General features: G+C 37.9%; 2 protein-coding genes across 2 annotated transcripts; one reads left to right on the top strand and one right to left on the bottom strand.

The window, feature by feature from the left end:
• Positions 1–98: 98 nt before the first annotated feature.
• Positions 99–15,399, bottom strand: fkbp1b (FKBP prolyl isomerase 1B). Its single transcript, XM_079583467.1, has 4 exons — positions 15,248–15,399; positions 11,310–11,357; positions 1,328–1,440; positions 99–1,237 (listed from the first exon to the last, which is right to left on the bottom strand). The coding sequence occupies exons 1-4, from the start codon at positions 15,282–15,284 to the stop codon at positions 1,109–1,111; spliced, it is 327 nt and encodes a 108-aa protein (XP_079439593.1). The 5' UTR covers positions 15,285–15,399; the 3' UTR covers positions 99–1,108.
• Positions 15,400–15,717: 318 nt separating this feature from the next.
• On the top strand, positions 15,718–20,730 carry wdcp (WD repeat and coiled coil containing). The gene is made up of 4 exons (XM_079583466.1): positions 15,718–15,850; positions 16,473–18,633; positions 19,558–19,678; positions 20,139–20,730. The coding sequence occupies exons 2-4, from the start codon at positions 16,705–16,707 to the stop codon at positions 20,309–20,311; spliced, it is 2,223 nt and encodes a 740-aa protein (XP_079439592.1). The 5' UTR covers positions 15,718–15,850; positions 16,473–16,704; the 3' UTR covers positions 20,312–20,730.
• The last annotated feature ends 35 nt before the right edge of the window (positions 20,731–20,765 follow it).

The raw sequence follows: 20,765 nt of genomic DNA, 5'->3' as shown, positions 1-20,765 counted from the left end.
GCATAAATATATTGTTTTTGCACACATGCAATGCATTATCAGTAATTAAAATATGCATTATGAAACACCAGAGGCTCCAGTCCAAACGCCATTTTTTTACATAATTTCTTTTATTTCAATTTAAAACACTCACGGGTTGCCTTTGGCCATAAATTGTTGTTCATTTAATCTTTCTTTGTTTCATATATGTTCATGAAATGTTTCATAAATATTATGTATACAAAGTATCCAAGAAATCAAGAAATTAAGTAGGCTATTATTATTTTTTCGATTTTAAAATATTTTTATATTTAATCTTTTTCAGCCAATTTAATTTGTATTATATTAAAGAAGAACATTAGCTTGAAAAATAAATGCTTATTGTAAAATGTAATGTCTTGCCTCGAAGTTATGAAACAACAAATTGTTATCTACTCTCTTATCTTACACACAGTAGCAGGAGAACGGATAATAATGCAGCATCATTACACTGTTAGTGTATCAGATCAAATTACATCAACGGCACAAAGATTTCCAAGAGTTCAAATGTCTTTATTAAGAGCAAGTTGATAAAATGTTAATTGAAGCCAAAGCACTCCAGCATACATATTCAGTTTGTTCCACGAATGAGACTTACAGCAAATATTTATAAGGGATAGATTTATATATAAAATATATAGTAAATACAGTAACATTATCCTTATATCACATGCATTCAGCAGGATATACTTTTATCAAAAGTGGCAATGCAGACAGTGGTTGTTAATGCCCCTCGGAATACAGAATTATAACCCATTATACCCTTCTGCAAAATACTAAGTAACCCTACTAAATTTAGTAAGGTGGTGAATTCAGTCTGGTACAAATTCAAATACTGATTCTAATGTATTCACATATTTTCAGGAAAATGTAGTATGAAAAAAAAAAGCTGCATGTAGCAAAATGAAAACGAGATGCCAAAATAGTGTTAAGGTCATGTGTAAAGTAACTAAACAGTGTATTGGATTTGTTGGCAAACAAACACAAAAGATGATGTCTAGAGTGTTTAGATGAAGGTTTTGTTGGTGGGGCAGGGACTAGTGTTTCTCCTTCTCCGTTTGAGGACTTCAGCCCTGTAACAGCTCGTGGTTTACTCCAGTTTCAGCAGCTCCACATCAAATACAAGCGTGGCGTTGGGAGGAATGACACCAGGGTGTCCTGTGGCCCCATAAGCCATGTCTGGGGTGCAGGTGATCTTCGCCCGCTGACCCAAACTCATCTGAAATTAGGTCGAAATATTATAGAGCAAGTATACTCCAAAGAAACATTAGCTCCAGAGTACATGCAGAACATCGTCAGGCTCCATTACCTGTGCAACTCCTTCCTCCCAGCCCTTGATGACTTCCTGTCGGCCGATCTTGAATTTGAAGGGCTTGTTTCTGTCTCGTGACGAGTCAAACTTCTTTCCGTTCTGCAGCATCCCTGCAATTGAATAGCATACAATTTAAATATACAATTAGCATCATTACAACAAACTATTTTTTTTCTTTTCTGAAGAAAAAAAAGAGAAACACTCAGTTCAGAGTGTATGGTTCCCTAAAAACGTTTACTGTTTATAACGCAAAAATCCAATTAAGGAGAAAATACCACATCTAAACAGACAAGCAGCTGACGAAGAAACAAGCGTGATTGCGGTTCCCAGGCTCACAGGAGACAGTAATTGCCGCCTCGGACCAAGAGCTCAACAGATACCATCAGCACAACATCCTCAAGCATCCATTTAACTGCAGATTCAGACTGTGCAACATGGTGAAAAACAAAAACTGACAGTCCAACACTGGTCCCAAAACAACAGCTGGTGAAACACACAGTCCACATCAACCATCCGCCACCTGTGGAGTGGCCACACAAACAGATCCAATAATCCCAGCTGTTTGTACTGATGTCATACCCAGTAATACTCAGTGACAACTAGATTTACAGTCGTCACTAGATTCTCAGTGACGACTACATTTTCTCAAGCAACTTATGCACAGGCCGTGAAGCTATGGGGTTTGAGGGGGTAGCTAGGGTGTTGCTAGGGTCTTCTGGATGTTTTTAGAGTATTGCTAGGGTGTTCTGGATGTTTCATGTGTGTTGCTAGGGTCTTCTGGGTGGTTTTAGAGTATTACTATAGGGTGTTCTGGATGTTTCTAGGGTGTTGCTAGGGTCTTCTGCGAGGTTTTAGAGTATTGCTAGGGTGTTCTGATGTTTCTGCAGTGTTGCTAGGTTTTCCTTGTGGTTTTTAGGGTGTTTCTGGGTGCTAATGTGTTCTAGGTAGTTGTTAGGGTGTTGTTAGGGTGCTCTTGCTGGTTGTTATGGTATTGCTAGAGTCTTCTGTGTGGTTTTAGAATATTGTTAGGTTGTTCTGGATGTTTTTAGGGTGTTGATAGGGTCTTCTGGGTGTTCTTAGGTGGTTGCTAATGTGTTCTGGGTAGTTGTTAGGGTGTTGCTAGGGTGCTCTTGGTGCTTGTTAAGCCTGGAACACACCAAGCCGACGCCGACGAACTAGCGCTGATGAAAGCCGACTGTGTTGTCGCCTCGCGTCGGGGTAAAAAGCTGCACTTGAACACACCGAGAGAACTACAGCCGACGGTCAGCTAGAATGCGCGTTCTGCGCCTGCGTGTGAATGTGACAACTGTATATTTCTGCAGATATGACTCGTTCAGTAAGCTGAACAACAGCCAATCAGAGTTCCCTCTTTCACCGACGCCGATTCAACATGTCGAATCGGCCGAAACAAAGCTGACGAGGACCAATTTCAGCCGACGGTGCGGAACACACTGAGAAAACTTAGTCGGACGACGCACAAAAACTGTCCGACGGCCGACCGTCAGCTTGGTGTGTTCCAGGCTTTAGGGTGTTGCTAGTGTTCTGGGTGTTTTAGAGTATTGCTAGTGTGTTCTGGATGTTTCTATGGCGTTGCTTGGGTCTTCTGTGTGGTTTTTAGGGTGTTGCTAGGGGTTTCTTGGTGGTTTTTAGTTGTTGCTAGGTGGTTGGTGGTGTGTTCTGGTTGGTTGTTAAGATGTCGCTAGGTGGCTGCTAGGGTGGTCTGGATGTTTTTAGGGTGTACTGGGTGTCCCCAGAAATCTGTGTGATATTCTGGTCTGGTCTATTTAAATGTAAGTCTATAGCTTTTTTTTTTTAAATGTCATTTTGTGCCATTTTTTGTGCCAAGTTAATCCTTAAGAAAATAAGAGAAAATCTGTAATAAAGAGGTCGATGCTAAATTTATTTCTCTTTAGTTAACTCCTTCAGGATGCCTTCGGTCAATCAGGCTTTAAAATCAGACATGGTCCACAAACACACAGCTGACCAATCAGAGGGAGCGCTTCTGTACTTATCAAAATCTCCTGTGGAATCTGAGCTCTTGTGATCTAAATGAACAAAAAGAATGAAATATGAAACACTGGCCTAATTCAACAGATTATTCAGCCGGCTTAAGTAGGTCACCTTTTGCCTCCGTCTATATCAAAGGAAGAAAAAGAGAAAGAGAGAGGAAGATACACACAGAAACACTCTGGTCCTCCATTATTATAGAATAAGCCATGCATATACGAATATGTCTTTAGTCATAAAGGCCAAATGTAAATAAAAGCATAATAAAAGATTGTAATATTTTTTTGACAAATAAGTTTTGTCAGATGTACAGTACTTAAATAAGAATTGTAAAAAAATAATAAATAAATAATGCCGTTTTAAATATCTCCTATTTATACATTTATATTTTGGTGTCAATCAAAATTGAAATAAAATAGAAAATAATACTGTAAAACATAATTATGATTTAATTATACAATACATATTAATCAGCATAATTAAATTTAAAAAATATTTATATTGTTTTTTAACCACCTTCAATTTTTTTAGATTAATCAGCAAATTACCATATTAAATTGACATCACCAATAAAATAAAATAAAAAGTACCTTAATAAAAAAATACCTAACTCCAAACCTAAATCTAATTTTAAATCTTAAAATAAAATAATAAAAATATACTATGTAAAATAATATTTCATATGAAATATTTTATATTTTTCAAACATTTTTTACAAACAATAAGGCTTTATTGGCTATAATCAGGCTAATTATTAGAACATGAAGTAACAAACGTGCTAGATATGTATACCAAAATTCTTTAATTTTCCAAATGCTCCAAGTGTTTCCCCCCCCTTTTTTAACAGCAAAAAATAAACACTATAACATGGGGAGTCTGTCTGACACACCATCAGTTTCATCATGCTGAGGGAGATATAAAGGTCCTTATGCGGAGAGATGGTTCTCTTGCAGTACAGTAAAGTATTAGCTTTCACTCCCCCTTGAGTTTCACTGAGACTTCCAGGAAGCTCTCTGCGCCAAAATATCTGCAGAGCGGGCTCCGTTCCAGAACCAGTATATTATAAAAGAAGCTTGTTCTACTACAAGGACGAACTAAAGCATATTTATGAATGAACTTAACTGACTGAAGTTCTCCAGCGTTGCTCTATCAAACCTTTGGAACTTTTATCAATCTGTACAATTACCATTTATAAACTCGATTTTTACATTTTCAGAATGTGAAACCATCAATTTAAAAATAAAAGTATTTATATCAAGTCATGTTATTTGTATAGCAGTGGCCAAAAGCCAAGGACATCTTGATCTCGACATATTTAAATATTATTAAAAATGGGCTAAAGCTTTTGTAAGCATATTGCATAGTTTTGTTTGGAGACTATTGTTTTATTTGTGATGACGCAATGAAGCATGACAATTTCTTTTTAATGAAATATCCATTATAAATTATATAATTTTTTCATGCATATTTTATAAAAATGCATGTGCCTAATCAGAAGAACTTCCCCTCCCTCTTGCAGCAACATCTCTTCTCTTTTCTGATGATGTGTTCAGTGGCATGAGGGCGGGGCAACCTGTCACTCGTGATGAGATCGACCAATAGCGAACCACAACCATTCAATCAATTCCCCATGGACAAAATCAAGTTCCACCCAACAGTTTTTCTCTTTCAAAAAGCCGTTTCACTTGTATATATGTCACAATAGAGAGCCTAAGTCCCGCCCCTCCGCTTCCGGCTCATGGGACCTTATTTCGGAAAAAATATGTATGGAAGTCAATGGCGAGAGATAACTTATCTTTTTATTCCGTCTGAACTGTCCCCTGAACTACACATATGATGTTTGTCAATTTAAAAGGTAAATATGAAAGTCAAGAAAGTCGCAGTTTGTCATAAAACAGAAGAGTAACGTTTAGTTGTATGTGAAAATCGCTCGATGAACTACATCTCTCGTCTCGCACTATGTAGCCTACGTCACAAGATCCGTTGCTCGTATGTGTGTATTCTGGCTCAAAACACGAGTCAGGCATGACGGCGTAACGTTAGGATTATAATGTAAGACTATAGAAAAAATGACAGACGTTAGCTTCAGTAAAGTTAGCTTCATTCATTGAGAGAAAAGGTATGACGTCGCATGTGCGCCTTCTGGGTTTGTAGTCTTTGTAATTACGTATTTTCACAGTCTTATACCTCAACAGTTTTACATCAAACTGCGACTTTCTTGACTTTAAAATGTATCTTTTAAATTGACAAACATCATATGTGTAATTCAGGGCACAATTCAAACGAGATCAAAATATTTGTTGTCTCTCGCCATTGACTACCATACAATATTTTTCCGAAATAAGGTCCCATGGTGGTCGACCGGAAGGGGAGGGACTTAGGCTCTCTATAGAAAAGAAAAACCATTGCAACTTCCGTTTCATGCTGACTTTAACAGAGAGATTTTAATGTCAATAGCTTTACAAACCCAGAATATGTCGCAGCCTGTATAGCTGCTACCAGCTCCACTGTAAATTGTTTTCCACGATTACAATCAGCGGTCATGTTGGGGAGCTTTTCTGTGCCCGGTGGATGTAGACACAAGCAGATGTGAACCTGATCTGCTGACTGCTTTCAGTGGAGAAAAATCTAAATCTTAGTTCCTGAACCTGTGCGTGAGAGACCGGTGGGAAAGATCGGGGTGAACCCGTCCAGCAGGCGGAGCGGAGGCCAGGACGGTTATTTTTACCTCAGCTTACAGTGTCTGTCTACCCGAGCTGGCAGCCGTTTCTCTCTCAGTCAGCGTCAAATGTAATCAGATGCACACGCTACCTGAATGCACCTGCCTCTTATAGATTTGTTGGCACATTTCAACTCAAAAACATGTCAGCAGAAAACCACGTGGCATGGCAAACTCATGGGTTGGGTTCATGTATCATCATCAAACAAGAGTATTCCGGCGGAAACATCAGATGCAGAGAAAAAGTGCTTTCAAATGGCGCTGGATGATGATTAAGACGAACAATACTTGGTATTTCAATAGAATGATGGTGTTAATAAATATTAATGCTCCTATTTTAATCCTTAGCTGTTGATATAAAAAATGCAGCCGACTTCTGATAAATTATCTCAACATAAAAAAACAGCACATAGGCCTATAGAGAGGCTCTGGGCTACATATAAGACATCACTTTGTAGTGCCAAGTCTATATTTATTTGACTAAAAATACAGTAAAACCAGTACAATTGTGAAATATTATTCAAATTAAAATAACTGTTTTCTGTTTTAATATAATGAAAAATTTAATTTATTCCTGTGATGCAAAGCTGAATTTTTTCAGCCTAATTATTCCAGTCTTCAGTGTCATATGATCCTTTATAAATCCTTCTAAACATGATTGTTATAATAAATTTGAAAGAATTTTTTGTGTGGAAACTATGATATGTTTTAGTATTCTTTAATAAAAATATTTTAAATATAATTTTTTCGTAACAATATAAAAGTCTTTAATGCCAGTTTTGATCAATTTAATGCATCTTTGCTGAATCAAAGTATTAGTTTCTTTCAAAGAAAAAAATCTTGACGTTTAAAAGGTAGTGTAGGCTATACATCTTAATTTTGTCCAATAATCTCCACACTAACTCAATCTCATATTACAGGCTGCTGAGTGGTGACCTGTACAACTCATTCCCAGAACTTGAAACCCTGGCTAAATCCCAATTTCCATATCCATAATATACAGAATGCCAGAATGTGCCAGCATCTTGAATCATAGTTAAGTTGGAAAAAAAGGAAATGTGCCCGGATGGTATACTATTTCCAGAGGGGATTCAAAGACTATTTTTCAAATATGATTACCTACAACAAGCTCTTCCACTATGGATGAGACAGAAAACATACTTTTTATTGTATAAACAAAGAGCAGCTTGGACAATAAAACATCTGCAAAACATTTTTGTGATCCATGCAATAAAGTACAGTAGGTTTTCAGTGCTGGGTATTTCTTACAAATTGTAGTTACCAACGTAATCTATTACATTACTACTTTTTGCTGACTTTTTACCTTACTTTTAGCATTTTATCAGATAGATTTGAATGGGATAATCTTGTTTTAAGTGATATAAAAATACAAAGAGAAAAAATTATGTTGAAAATTCGACATCAACAAAATGAAGTGTATGAAACGTTACATTATGTGTAGTGGGTAAGAATAACTGCATAGACAATTTTTGTATCGGGGTCAATTATTCCTTTAAAAAAGGCTAAAGCATTGAACTGTGGCTCGAACATAAAGAAGTATTAAATCTAAAGAAGGGAATATACCCATAATAATTGCGCATGACATCACTACTTTACTGCCTCTGAATGCCTGGTCAGGGTTCAGGGAACTGGGTTTCTCTTTATTACCATTACAGTGCTCTCCTAATGCCACCACCAATCACATGGGTGTCTCTTCAGAACATATTTATATAGTGTTGCCATTGTTATTAATAGAGCCGCCCGTCACGAGAGATCTGATGGCTTCCTGTCCTCTAATAATAAACCTCAGGGGACCCAGCGGGACTGGGCTAATTGATTTGTTCTGCCCGCCTGGGTCAGAGAATGGTAGGTGTGCAACGGGCTGGGGGTCTCTGCTAATTCAGGCATGAGCCCATAATAAAATCCATCCCGTTTCACTTGACATCCAACCGTGACTGCTGATAATATACAACCTGTCCAAAGCATTATCAAATGCTAAAGAAAACAAGTTTTAACCGCACTCTGGGTGTTTTTCAGAGTGCACTTAAAACGTACTTGTTTTCTTTAGCATTTGATAATGCTTTGTAAGTTGTGTATGTCATATGTTTGCATTGTTTTTCTGTCTTTGTTTTTTGTTTTTATTTTATACCTTCTGTACGGAACTTTGGTTCCACTTGTGGTGTTGTAAGTGCTCTATAAATAAAGATGAGTTGAGTTGAGCTAACAGGGAATGTTCTCAGAGCGTTCTGGCAAGGTTCTCTCAAACTTGTGAACACAAGTTTTTCCGGTAACATTAATAGAATGTTCGTTCAAAGTTATTCCGTTTTTAAGAGAACATTCAGAATTAACATTCCCATAATGTTTGCAAAAATATAAAATGGAATGTTCCCTAGTTCCCTTCCATTTACACCCACCAAGAGAATTATTTTTTTTATGATGTTTTCAACATGGATAATAGAAATGTTCAGCAAATCAGCATATTAGAATGATTTCTGAAGGATCATGTGACACAGAAGACTAGAGTAATGATGCTGAAAAATGAAAATATGAAAAATGCTATGACTATGCTATAAATGCTGAAAATTCAGCTTTGATATGACAGGAATAAATGACAGTTTAACATATTAAAATTGAAACCAGTTATTTTTAATTGTAAAAAAATATTTCACAATATTACTGCTTTTCCTCTATTTTTGATCAAATAAATGCAGCCTTGACGAGCATAAGATAATTCTTTCGGAAACATTACAAATCTTACAGACTCCAAACTTTTATAAACTTTATCCGGAGATAAAATAAAGCGAGTTTGTCGTCTGTTTTGAGCATTCGCTCATTCTCCGTGCGCTCTGTCTTGTTGTGTTTCGAGTTTGCACGGGCCGTACACTCTTCTGCCCGGGTAAAACAGGAGCCGTGTGCTTTCATGTTCTGTTCTGTCTTGTGTTTTCTTTCATGTCATGTTTTATGTGAACACGAGGCTTATGAGTGTTCTCATTACTAGCTAGCTGTGTGTTCCTGTTCTTGTTCGGTTTGAGCACATGGCTTGTGTTGTGATTGTGTTCGCTGGCCACATTTTTGTCATGTTTGGCGTGAGCACATGGCTTGTCATGTATGTTTTTCTTTGGGCCATTTTCTCTTCTGTCTATTGTCTTAACCCCATCTTTGTTATCCGATTATTTGGTTCAGTCGCCCCACCTGCTCTCCCTTGTTAGCTTCCTATTTGTGTGACTTTGGACCACAAAACCGTTACTAAAATATCTCCTTGCTATTTTCTCCCGACACATTCATAATCATTAGGCTACTTTTGCCAGTGCTTTACAGCTAATTTATTTACAATAAATTACAAGCTTTATAGCCTACGTGCGCTTGACCGCGAGGCATAGGCTACATTATGAGTCATTGAGTCCGTTAAAAAAAACACTGATTTCTGATTTCATAAAATTGGTTTCGGAAAAAGTATCGTTCAGGAACCAGTATCGAAGTCAAGGTACATTATTGATAGCGCAAATTTTTGAACGATACCCAGATATAGACTTTGTTGTGTCATATTAGGACAAGTGACAGTCAGTCACAAAGCTTTTCTTTTAGTCAGCAATTTGCATTGCTTTGATTTAATTCTCTGATATGAGCTAAAAAATAATAAAAAAAAGGCCTAGAAAACGCTTTCTGTTGCTTATGGCATCTGACCTCAATGAAACATGGTTTCTGACCCCTAATTTAACATTTTATGCTTCTTTTTTTAATCTGGTCACTGCAGACAGATTTTAAATTCTAAATCTTAAGCCGAAATTTCCCTTCTGCTCCAACACTCCAAACATTTGCCCTGTTGATTTTTGCCCATTTCATCCAAAAACAGAGTGGCTGAATAGTGATGACTTGCCTGTCTCTGGTGGCATGCTGTATCTGGTTCACTCGAGGGCTCTCAGCAAAGGCCCTGCAGTGCTATATTAAGTGCTGCAGAAGAGCTGTATCGACGTCTGCAGTGAGTCTGACCCTGTTTGCTGCTCTGAGTGCTAATGATCTCACAGTCGGAGCGGCCTGAATCTAGCTTATCATAACACTGAGAGTTCGCTCTCAAACTGCACATCAATCCTAGTGCAGGTCCCTCTGAAAAGACGGAAATGTAATGTATGTACACATATGAAATATACATATATGAAATATATCCACATATATAAAATATATATGCCCATATATAAAACCTATTAGAAAATGGAACAATTGACAAATAAAACCAGCCCATATATTTTATGTAGCCTATGTATAATAGTGTTTTTTTTATATACATGTCACATATATATTAATTATCAGTTTTCAAATTGAATTTGTGTAGTATTTGTTTTGTTTTTATGAGCTGGTGAGATAAAAATTGAAATTAAATGTGGATATGTAGACTTGATCTGTAAACTTTAAATAAATAGTTAAATAGTAAATAGTTATATAAATGGCATATATAAATTAAACATATCGGTGACATGTATGGTCAAAACATACAGTATTTTATAAATAATAATCATATACATCATATTAATATATGTCAAAATACTAATTTAATATGGCAAATTTATACATGTTAAAAACCTATATCAACATATATGTAGAGATATGTATATGTGATAGCAATATATTGTCTTATATTTAGCATATATGACGGCGTCACTAGCGATATAGGGACATATACAGTATGTCATATATTACATTTCCGTATGGGCGAATCATATTTTTGTCTTTCTTTTGGCAGTATTAAAAATATTCCTTAAGAATATTTTAAGAAATAACAATATTTCTTAAGAAATAAGAAATATTTTAAGAAATAACAATTTTGTCCTACAGAGACAAAAATAATCAAACTACTGTTGAAACGTTTGGGTTCTATACGATTTTTTGTTGTATTATTGTATTATCGGCAGCAATATGAACATAATGAGTGGAAAATGCATACATTTTCTGATGCTGTGTGTCATGCACAATAGTAAAGCAAAATTTATAAGGGCTTATTATGTAAGCAATTTGAAGACCAAGCAATTCAATACAAGGAAAGAACTGCAACACTTATCAAGTTCTACCTGTGTTTTCAAAGAGAACCGCTGGGATACTGAGAGGAAAGAAAACAATAAACACGAGGAGACAGAATGTTGTTATCGACATCCTGTTCCCGGTCTGTCTGAGTTGGTCGTCTACAGGGCGCACTGGTCGTCTGAGCGAAACCTCCAATAAACAACATATGTGAACATTTATCATCAGCAGATCGTTTACCTATGTAATGCACAACGCATGTCTGTCCTTTCTTCGGAAAAGTTCTTCCTGTGAAGAAAGAAGAGAATGAGACAGTTAGTTCAAAGAATTATAGCCTTGTTTTACATATCGCAATATCCACTGGCACCATCACAGTCTGGCGACAGTCTTTTCCAACTTGTAATGTTATCAGTTCATTCACAGCTTATATTGGCATAGAGCCATTACATATTAAAAACAGTAATATCCTATACTAAACCTAAACTAATCTTGACAAACTATATATCATTTGAAAGCTTACAATCTCTAGTTTACATATTTGGTGACTGATTTTGCAAAATAACTTACAGAGGAGCCGTAATTTATCAATTTGCAACAAGAATATTTTCATACTCCTAAGGCGTGTTCAGACCTTTATTTTGAAATAGTGATGAACATGAAAAATCATGAAAGAATGGTAGAAACCTCAGTTTGTTTTCATGCCAAGAGTTCAAAAGATAGCATCCGTTCAAAAAATGGTCTGAAAATGTTTTAAATATAAAGAAAAAAAATATAGATTCACCATTTGTGATGTGGCAGCGAGCTACAATGCACATACGTGTTCTTTTTGTGTTTCTTAGAGGTTGAATTAATTTCAAAATCTGCCAAACTTCCAATACTACTTCTGAATACGATGTCTACTTCATAAATTGTATGAAAATTGTAAAAAATAATGGTTCAGATCACTCAAACAACATATGGAAATGGAGGCGCACTTATATGGGCAGTAATGTCAACTAGTGAAAAAGTTTGGTACTGCGCCCAAACAAAATCTCACTGAAAGCTTATTTTTTGAGATATCAACCTAAAATTTGAAACACAATTTGTTCAGATTTTTGGCTTAGAATTTTTTTTTTTTTTTGCATTTTTAGAGTCCACCAGGTTTTGAAAATATGCATTTTATGTAAAATATGAATAATTACATTTTTAACATTGTACATTTTCATAAACTCAAACTTCTATAACTTTTTTTCTGTTTAACTTTCTTAATTTATTTCACTTCTACAAAAATCTTCTTTAAGTCTTCTTTATTCTTGAATTACAACCATTTAAGTTCGGAATGTGCATTTTCATGTCTATTAAAAAAAGGGGGTGCTGCTTAAGGGGTTAGACGACACCCCCGCTGACCGTCACTGATCGTCTGATGTGTACTGCACATAAAAAATGGCAAGAGCTGACTCAAATGTCCAGGTCCAATCTTATTGGCTGGCTGACACACAGCTTCAAGACTCACGTCTTACTGTAATCAGTCAACGGGGTTACCAGGGTTACCAGGATGTACAATGATCACTTCTAAGACTTCTAACAGATTTCAGAGGTTTGCAATATTTGTGGCATTGAATCTTTGAAAGATCCTCAGATTTGTATTTCGTTTTGTCTCCTTAGCAGCTTTTATGGCCAAGAAAGACCCAAACCGGAGGAAAAGGTCTGATTGGCTTGAAACCAACCACAGTTTCGGATTAGCATTGGCTGCGTTCGAAATCGCATACTCTCTTGACTAGATAATGATAGTAATAGATGATAGTAATTACTTCATGACCGTCAAAAAGTATGTTATATAGTATGAGTGTGTGTAGTATGACGTACTACATTTGCCATGTTGTCATTATTATATGACCTACAAGCATCAGTTGCGTCGCTTAACTGCCATTCATGAATCCTCTCCCGTGGCCTCATGGGATAGTAAAGTGTCCATCATATCCACACTTCAGAATCTCGCTGAAAGTTGTACGTCATCTGGGGACTTTTTGCCTGCTCTTTTATGAGTTCTGTGAATTCAGACATGCTTCTTTTTTTCACCTACTATGCAATTGTGGATGCAACCATTGAGTTTGTCTAAAATAGATACCACAAATAATAGACTAGTGGAATTCTTTTTTTTTCAAATAATTGTGGAATAGCTTAACTTAATCCACAAACCCTAGAGGGATTAATAAAAACGCGTCTAAATCCATGAGCAGCTCCTACAGTCATGAGACTTGGGTATGGTCTTCATCTGTAGACCAGGGCAGATTAGGAAAAGTGTGTGTGTGTGTGTGTGTGTGTGTGTGTGTGTGTGTGTGTGTGTGTGTGTGTGTGTGTGTGTGTGCGCGTGCGTGCGTGCGTGTGTGTGGTGGAGGTGGTGTCTGATTAATGTGTGTGGGAGCTGGACAGGAATGTGAGCCACATGACAGCAGGCTGGGGGGGGTCAGATAGGATGTCAGTCGAGAGCGTCCCGCAGACGCAAGCGACCAGAGCAGAGCAAGAAAAATAAAAGCGCCATTACGCCGCATTCATTCCTGACACTGGTGACCCCGGAGGGCAGTTCTCGAGTTTGATGACTTGTGCCAAGAATTTTACGTCTGAACGGTGTCAAAATCATATGAGCTCATGGTCACTCACTCCAGCACTTATTTACAGCTTCTATTGATAATTTCATAATAATGCTCGTTATTATGACTCACTGGCCTCCTATTGGTCCATAGAAACTTATAAATGAATAATCAGACTCTCAGACCCAAATTCTGATTTTAAAGAAACCTAAACGTAACCATTTTAAGCATATAGGCAGGTTGAGTTGTTAGAATATTACAAGAGTGTCACTTCTCTGATGTTTTTACCTAAAGTGGCTTAAATACAGTAAAGTGATAGCCCAATAAAATAACTTGGGGTTAAAAGTCTATAATTGAAAATCATAGACTGGATTTACCTTTGATGTTTTCTTTGTAAATATTGGCAAGCTTTATATAAAATAAATAAATTATATAGATAGCCTACAGTGTCACATTAAATTATCTGCACATTTGTATTTAGATAAGATAATTTAGTATTCTGTGTGTGTGTATATATATATCACAAAAATGTTGTTCTTTAAACTTTCTATTAATAAAAAAAAGTGTAATGGTTTCCACAAAATTATTAAGCAGCTGTTTTCAACATTGGCAATAATAAAAAATGTTTCTTGAGCAGCAAATCATCATATTAGAAGGATTTCTAAAGGATCACGAGACACTGAAGACTGGAGTAATGATGAAAATTCAGGAAAAAATACATTTTAAATACATTTTAATAAAGTTATTTTAAATTGTAATCATATTTCATAATATTGCTGTTTTATTGCATTTTCGCTCAAATAAATGCAGCCTTGGTTAGCATAAAAATCTTACTGACCTCACATTTTTGAGTGGTTTGTATAGGCTATGAAGAATGAAGTAATGCGTGGTCCCAATGCTTTTAGTTATACTCTATATCAGTTTGGCCAATCAGATACAATACATCCATATATAAATGTCAACAATTCTGAATTGTGTCAATGACATAATGGTCAACCGGTCAGTTTGGTGCCACTGCCACCTGCAAACAGGTAATGCAACAAGTGGCACATATAACAGCACATAACAGCATTAGACCAGCCAGGCCAGCAGAGACTGCCAACTGTGCCAAATTATCCCGCAAAGCCCCATCGGATTAACATCAAAGCTCATGTCTAGCCAAGGCAAGAATGCTGCCATTTGAGACAAACACGATCAACATATACCTGCCTTTCATCAGCAAAATCATTCTACAAGCATGTTAGAGGAAATCCTGAAGGCACCGTTCTGAAAGCTGCAGTGAGGAATCATAATCATAATCATGAGAAGAGTGTTGAGTTGGCACGCATGGCACATTATTCTGCTGGGCACAGACACACGATAAATCCCTGACTAGACAGTGAGCGCAAACATCCTCATCATAGCGATGGCTATTTCATTGAATTTGTATTAGTGCTGACTTCTTTACGCAAATAATAAATTAAATTCAAGAATGTTTAGATTATGTAATTAGAGCGACAGAATGTTCCCACAATCCCGCTACCAGAACAACATTCGAATTCGCCACTCGTTCTATATAGAACGTTTGGGGATTAAAAAAATGGAACTTATTAGATCATAGCATCTTACCGTCTCCTGGAGATATTGTTTCAATCTCAACACCCATTCTGTTCGCGCGGATAGTTCCTACAGTAGTGAGAGAGAGAGACAGAGTGAGTGAGAGACAACATGCAGCGCTACTGCACTCCGCCCACTGTCATATCAGTCTAACTGTATGCGCAATGGTCAACCCGTGGTGAAATATTATATTGGGCAACATTCCGTTCTGATGACCTCATTTTTTTTACGAGATTCTGGAATTGTGTGCTGTGTGTAACATCCAGTAACGACACTTGTAGTCTAAAATAGCTTTTTTATGTTGTTGTATGTATATCGTATTGCAGTTCTGAATGTACATTGGCTTTGTTTGTTTGAAGTTTAATAATAATAAAATATGTGTGAACTAGCCCTTTAAAACGAATTGTTCGAAAGAATCGATTCGCGGAAATGAATCAGACTTCCTATCGAACGTGTGTGAACTACAACTCCCAGAATGCCCAAGTCATTCTCTTTCCGTTTGTCCATGACTTCAAATGTCTCCGCGGGGAAATGCACACACTGCTCAGGTTACTTTACGTGATTTTCTCTCTGTGGAGTTACCATGGTTTCCGTAGTGTTGTCAATAGCATTATGGTATGTTTTTAATATTACCTTCTGGTTTGCTATTATCTTATATTTTTCCTCTTATTTTCAGGATTGTTCTAGATCTTCTTCACGTGCTAGCATGTGGGATTGTGGCAATACATGTGAATAAAATAGTTTCGCGAACGCACCTCAGAGAAATTAGACAACAACTTGATGATAGTTATTTTTACTACTCCAAACTTTAAACAATAACCTTTTAGAATATGTTTGTGGTCTAACTTTGGCTAACATGGTAACTTTTAGTAAGGGGTTATTTTGGATTATGTTTAAGTTAAATTTATGTGATTCTTCTCAGTTTTTGATCATGTCTGTTGTGGTAAACTGACTTCCCATTACAAATATTAACCATAGTTCTTTTTTATATACTTTATAATTGCTTTTTTACTACAATTAGCATTAACTAATTAATTATTGATCGCTTGATGGCTAATTCAAAGCCACTACAGTTTTATTTTAGTTATTATAATAGAATAAAAAAAAAAATGTTTTGTTTTTTTGTTTTTTTGTAAGGCGCTGTTTTTCATATCATCATACTTTTTCCACAGTGACATTTCTGTGATGTTCAGTCTTTGCATATGTCTTGTCCTACATATATTTTTGTGTATTTCAGGCCTGGGTCCGAAAAATAAAAGACATAGCATCCAAACCTCCGAGGGTTTAATGACGTCGGGGGTCGTGTCAGCCTAATCTGGTCATCCTTGAGTGGAGCCTCACTCGGGCCAATAGGATTAGAGAGTGAGGGAAGAGGCTTTACCTATTCTTGGAGTATGATGGCAGTCTTCTCATACTGAAGCACAGAGTTACATCTATCGCTCAATTCTGACTCAAAAACACTTTCCTGTATGACCAGGAACAATATTTTCCTTTCCATTGGAGAAACTGAGCCAAGCATGGAGCTAGGAAAAGCCAAACTTCTGAGAACAGGGATAAACACCCTGCACCAAGCCATTCACCCTGTGCACGGAATAGCCTGGACGGACGGTAAGCAGGTCTGTCTCACGTCATTGTATTCTGCTGACGGTGAGCCCAAATTTGGTGACACCAATGTCATTGGACAATTCGAACATGTCTTGGGACTCTTCTGGGGGCCGTTGTGCTGCTCCGGGTCCCCGGCGTTGCTTGCCGTGCAGCATAAGAAGCACATCACGGTCTGGCAACTTCAGCTGAGCGCTTCGGAGCAAAACAAACTCCTGTGCACGCAGACCTGTGAAATGAGCGAGCCGTTCCCACTGCTGTCCCAAGGATGTGTCTGGCATCCCAAAATGGACATCTTAGCTGTTTTGACCAAGCGGGACGCCTCGGTTCTGTTTACTGTGCGGGTTGATAATCGCCGTGTGAAGGCCGACATCAAGGGCAGTGGTCTGATCCATTGTGCCTGCTGGACTAAAGACGGAACCCGCCTTGTGGTCGCCATCGGTAGCGCATTGCACTCTTACATTTGGAACGACATCCAAAAAAGCCTGGTGGCGTGTTCCTTCTGTCCTGTTTTCGATATAGGTGGGTATATCTGCGCCATCGAGTCCACCAACGAGGCTCAAGTGGCTGTGGCAACTGAACTTCCGCTTGATAAAATTTGCGGGCTCAATGCGGGCATGGCCTTCGACCTACCGAATGAGTCCGAGGCATCGACTTGTCGCCCTTCTCCGGTTTTGACAGTGGATACGGACTATTATTTGGACTCTAGACGGAGATCATGTGATTCTGAACGCTCGGGACACGCCTCTTCATCCGGACCCATGGATCTAACGCATATTCTCGCCAGACACAGGAAATCAGACCCGAGCCCTCTCATTCACTTGAGGCGGCGGGATCATTTGTCGGGGACTGGTCAGGACTCTTCACATTTGATTCTAGTAACGTACGAACGCAAGGTCACCACCACAAGGAAGGTCAGCATCCCTGGCATCTTGGTCCCGGACATCATTGCCTTCGATCCGAGCGGGAGCACGATGGCCGTGGCTTCGAACACGTGCAACATGATCCTGGTTTACTGTATCACGGATTCTTCCATGCCCAACGTGCAACAGATCCAGCTCCAAAAGAACGAGAGGCCCAAAGGGGTGTGCTTTTTCACCAACAAGATGTTGCTCTTTATGATTGGCCGGCAGAAGTCCAATGATCCTGCTTTCCTCCCCTCCTCCAACACAGACAAGTACATCTTGAGGCTAATAGCCAAGGAGCTGGTATTCGACGAGGAACGTGCCACCCCAGTGGTTCCCAAGTCCGAGCCGCCAAGCCAACATCATGGGATTAGACGTCATTCTGAGAACTTTTCTAAAGAGGACCGTCTGTCAATTAAGGATCTAATTCTTCCCGGAGGCTCTGTAATTGTTTCCCCATCCAGTCGGAGAAAACTAATCGAGGAGGTGCGCAGCTCAGATTTGAGCCCCGTGGCAAGCTCCGTCGACTTCTCGGATAGAGCGTCCAGTTCCTCTTCCATTACTCTAGAAAACTACGACATGGATCACATCAGCCGCATGGCCACGCTCGCCGTAGCCGGTCAGGCCAGCCGGGATTCCAGTCGGCCGTGCTCGCCCAGGTACGAGGCCTCGGAAAAAATGTACTCCGACGCCACTCCACCAAAGAACAGCTTTCAGTCCAAAGAGAACAACCTGGAGCAGCTGACGCAGAACATGGAGAGGATTTTCACCCGATTTGCTGACCTCCAGCAGTGCCTCTCAGAAATCAGAGACTTCACCCAGAACGGCAAGAAGATCGCATGCGCTTATCCGTCCGCTTATGAACCGCAATACGTGCACATTACGTGTCAGGTATGAAATTATTTTATTTTTAATCGTATAGTGGAGTCTAAACATAAGCAAGGAAAGTGTGCAGTCTTCTGTAGTAGAAAAGTGCTAATCTGTTGATTTTATTTGTTCAATTAATTGCATAAAAAATTATATTTGCGCATTCTCAATATGCAAATTCTCTCAAACAAAAATATGCTGCATATTGTGTGAATCGTTTTAATACTAATAATTAATTTTAATATTAAATGTAATATATTATGATTGTTATTAAATTTAACAACACTATCATTTATAAATAATATAAATTACAATTAATATAAATAATAACAATATTGATTATTATTTCTAATAATTTACATTACAATAATTAAACAAATTAAATGCAAACATTACAATATTAGAGCACAGGCCTTAATAACTGATGCCATTTTTTGTTGTCAACCATTTTTTATTATTGATTAGTTACATTAGTTTTATAAATTTTTATGCATTAGCTGTATTATTGGTTCTTAGCAGACTTCTGTTTGTTAGAGTTTCTTCATTTTCCAAAGCTGAAGATCCACTTTATGGGTCAAGTCAGGTCAAATATCCTCTACCATTAGGGAACCTTCTTAGACGTAGATACACAGTTAATGTTATATTTAATAAATACACCACAAAATAAAGGATTACTTGATTAAATTGTTTGCTTCTGGAGCTAAGCCTTAATCCAAACCAAGACTCCACAAAGCCCATTTTACTCTTAGTCAGACCATCAGGCACTGTAAGCATCACGCCAACTGTGTTGTCAGTACAACCCTTTGTCAGCAGATGTCAGATTGAAGTGATTCTGTTGACCTGGGCATAACTTCATCACTTATTCCGTGACCACATGACCAGGTCTGTTATGAATGACGCTCCTCGTGGTGTTCATCGATTGCACTTTGTGTTTTGTGTCATCTGCAGAAACAGTTGTCTGAGAATGTGTACACGGATGAGAGGAGGGCGCTGCTGCTGTGTGGGGGGCGGATCTGCCTGCGGCTGGTGCAGGAACTCTTCGGCCTGACCGTCGTGGAGATGATGCATGGTACGTCTGGATGATAGAGACACCTTGCAAAATGCTGATTCCACCAACGTGATCAATACATATGTAATAATATGAGACATCTCATATTATAGAGGTTCAATAAGTCAAGATGTACATTATTGCGTTGATAAGCTGAGCGTTGATAATATTGCAACCATTGCAACACACTGAACGTTTGTGAGATCTCTGTTGACATTTCAGACAACAATGAGCAGATGGGATCTATTAATGAGGAATCCTTTGTTGAAGACAGATTGTTCAAGCGCTTTGGCTTCATTTAATTGTCAATGACTAAAATAGGAAGTGATTAGGTGGTGCAATCGGATTTGAGGGTTTAAGGTCGAATCAGCTTACAGCCTTTTGTGCTGTGCATCTCTACACTGATGTCTGCTCGAACCACTGTCACTTCTGCTGAGACTGCAAATGAATGTGCAGAAATGACTTGTTCTTCTTCTCACAGGTCCCATGTGGATTGTCCTGGTGGCTGATGCAGATGGTTTCGTCCCGCTCACGTTTAAACACAAGGACGAGCTCACGATCAGGAACGCCAGAAGGAAATCTCCTGCGAGACCCCTGAATGGCACAGATGAATTTTTCCCTGAAAGTCCACTGTCTCCCAATGCAGAAAAATGAAACCCATATCACAGCCAGAGGACTTTTTAGAAAGATTTTTTTTTATAATATTTGTCTTTTGTTTGCTGGATATTTGTGGCTAACAGGAATATTCCAAAATGTGGAATTCAGGGAAAATTTCTTGCTGACATGTTCGCCTCTTTGATATTTAATGAATGATGGTAGATTTGTGTAGCGGGAGAGTTGTCAAGGGCAGACATTTTTTTGTTCATTTTTTCAGAAGAAATACTTGAGTGCCTGCTTGATTATTTTTGCTAAAAATAGTTTCTATTTTGCTCCATACAACAAAATGAAGATATATGTAATATGTTATTAAAACTTACAGTGAAACTTCATAGTGTTTGTGTTCTGTAAACCACACAATAGCACCTTAATACCTTTTTGCATTACCTGATTATTATTTATAGGATTATAATTATTATTTTAGTAAATCTAAAGGATTCTTTGGGCTCAT

This window comes from Phoxinus phoxinus (genome assembly GCF_949152265.1).
Source record: "Phoxinus phoxinus genome assembly, chromosome: 16".
NCBI classification, from domain to species: Eukaryota; Metazoa; Chordata; class Actinopteri; order Cypriniformes; family Leuciscidae; genus Phoxinus; species Phoxinus phoxinus.
The sequence above is the reverse complement of the archived record's forward strand: the minus strand, read 5'-3'. Positions and strand labels throughout refer to the sequence as shown.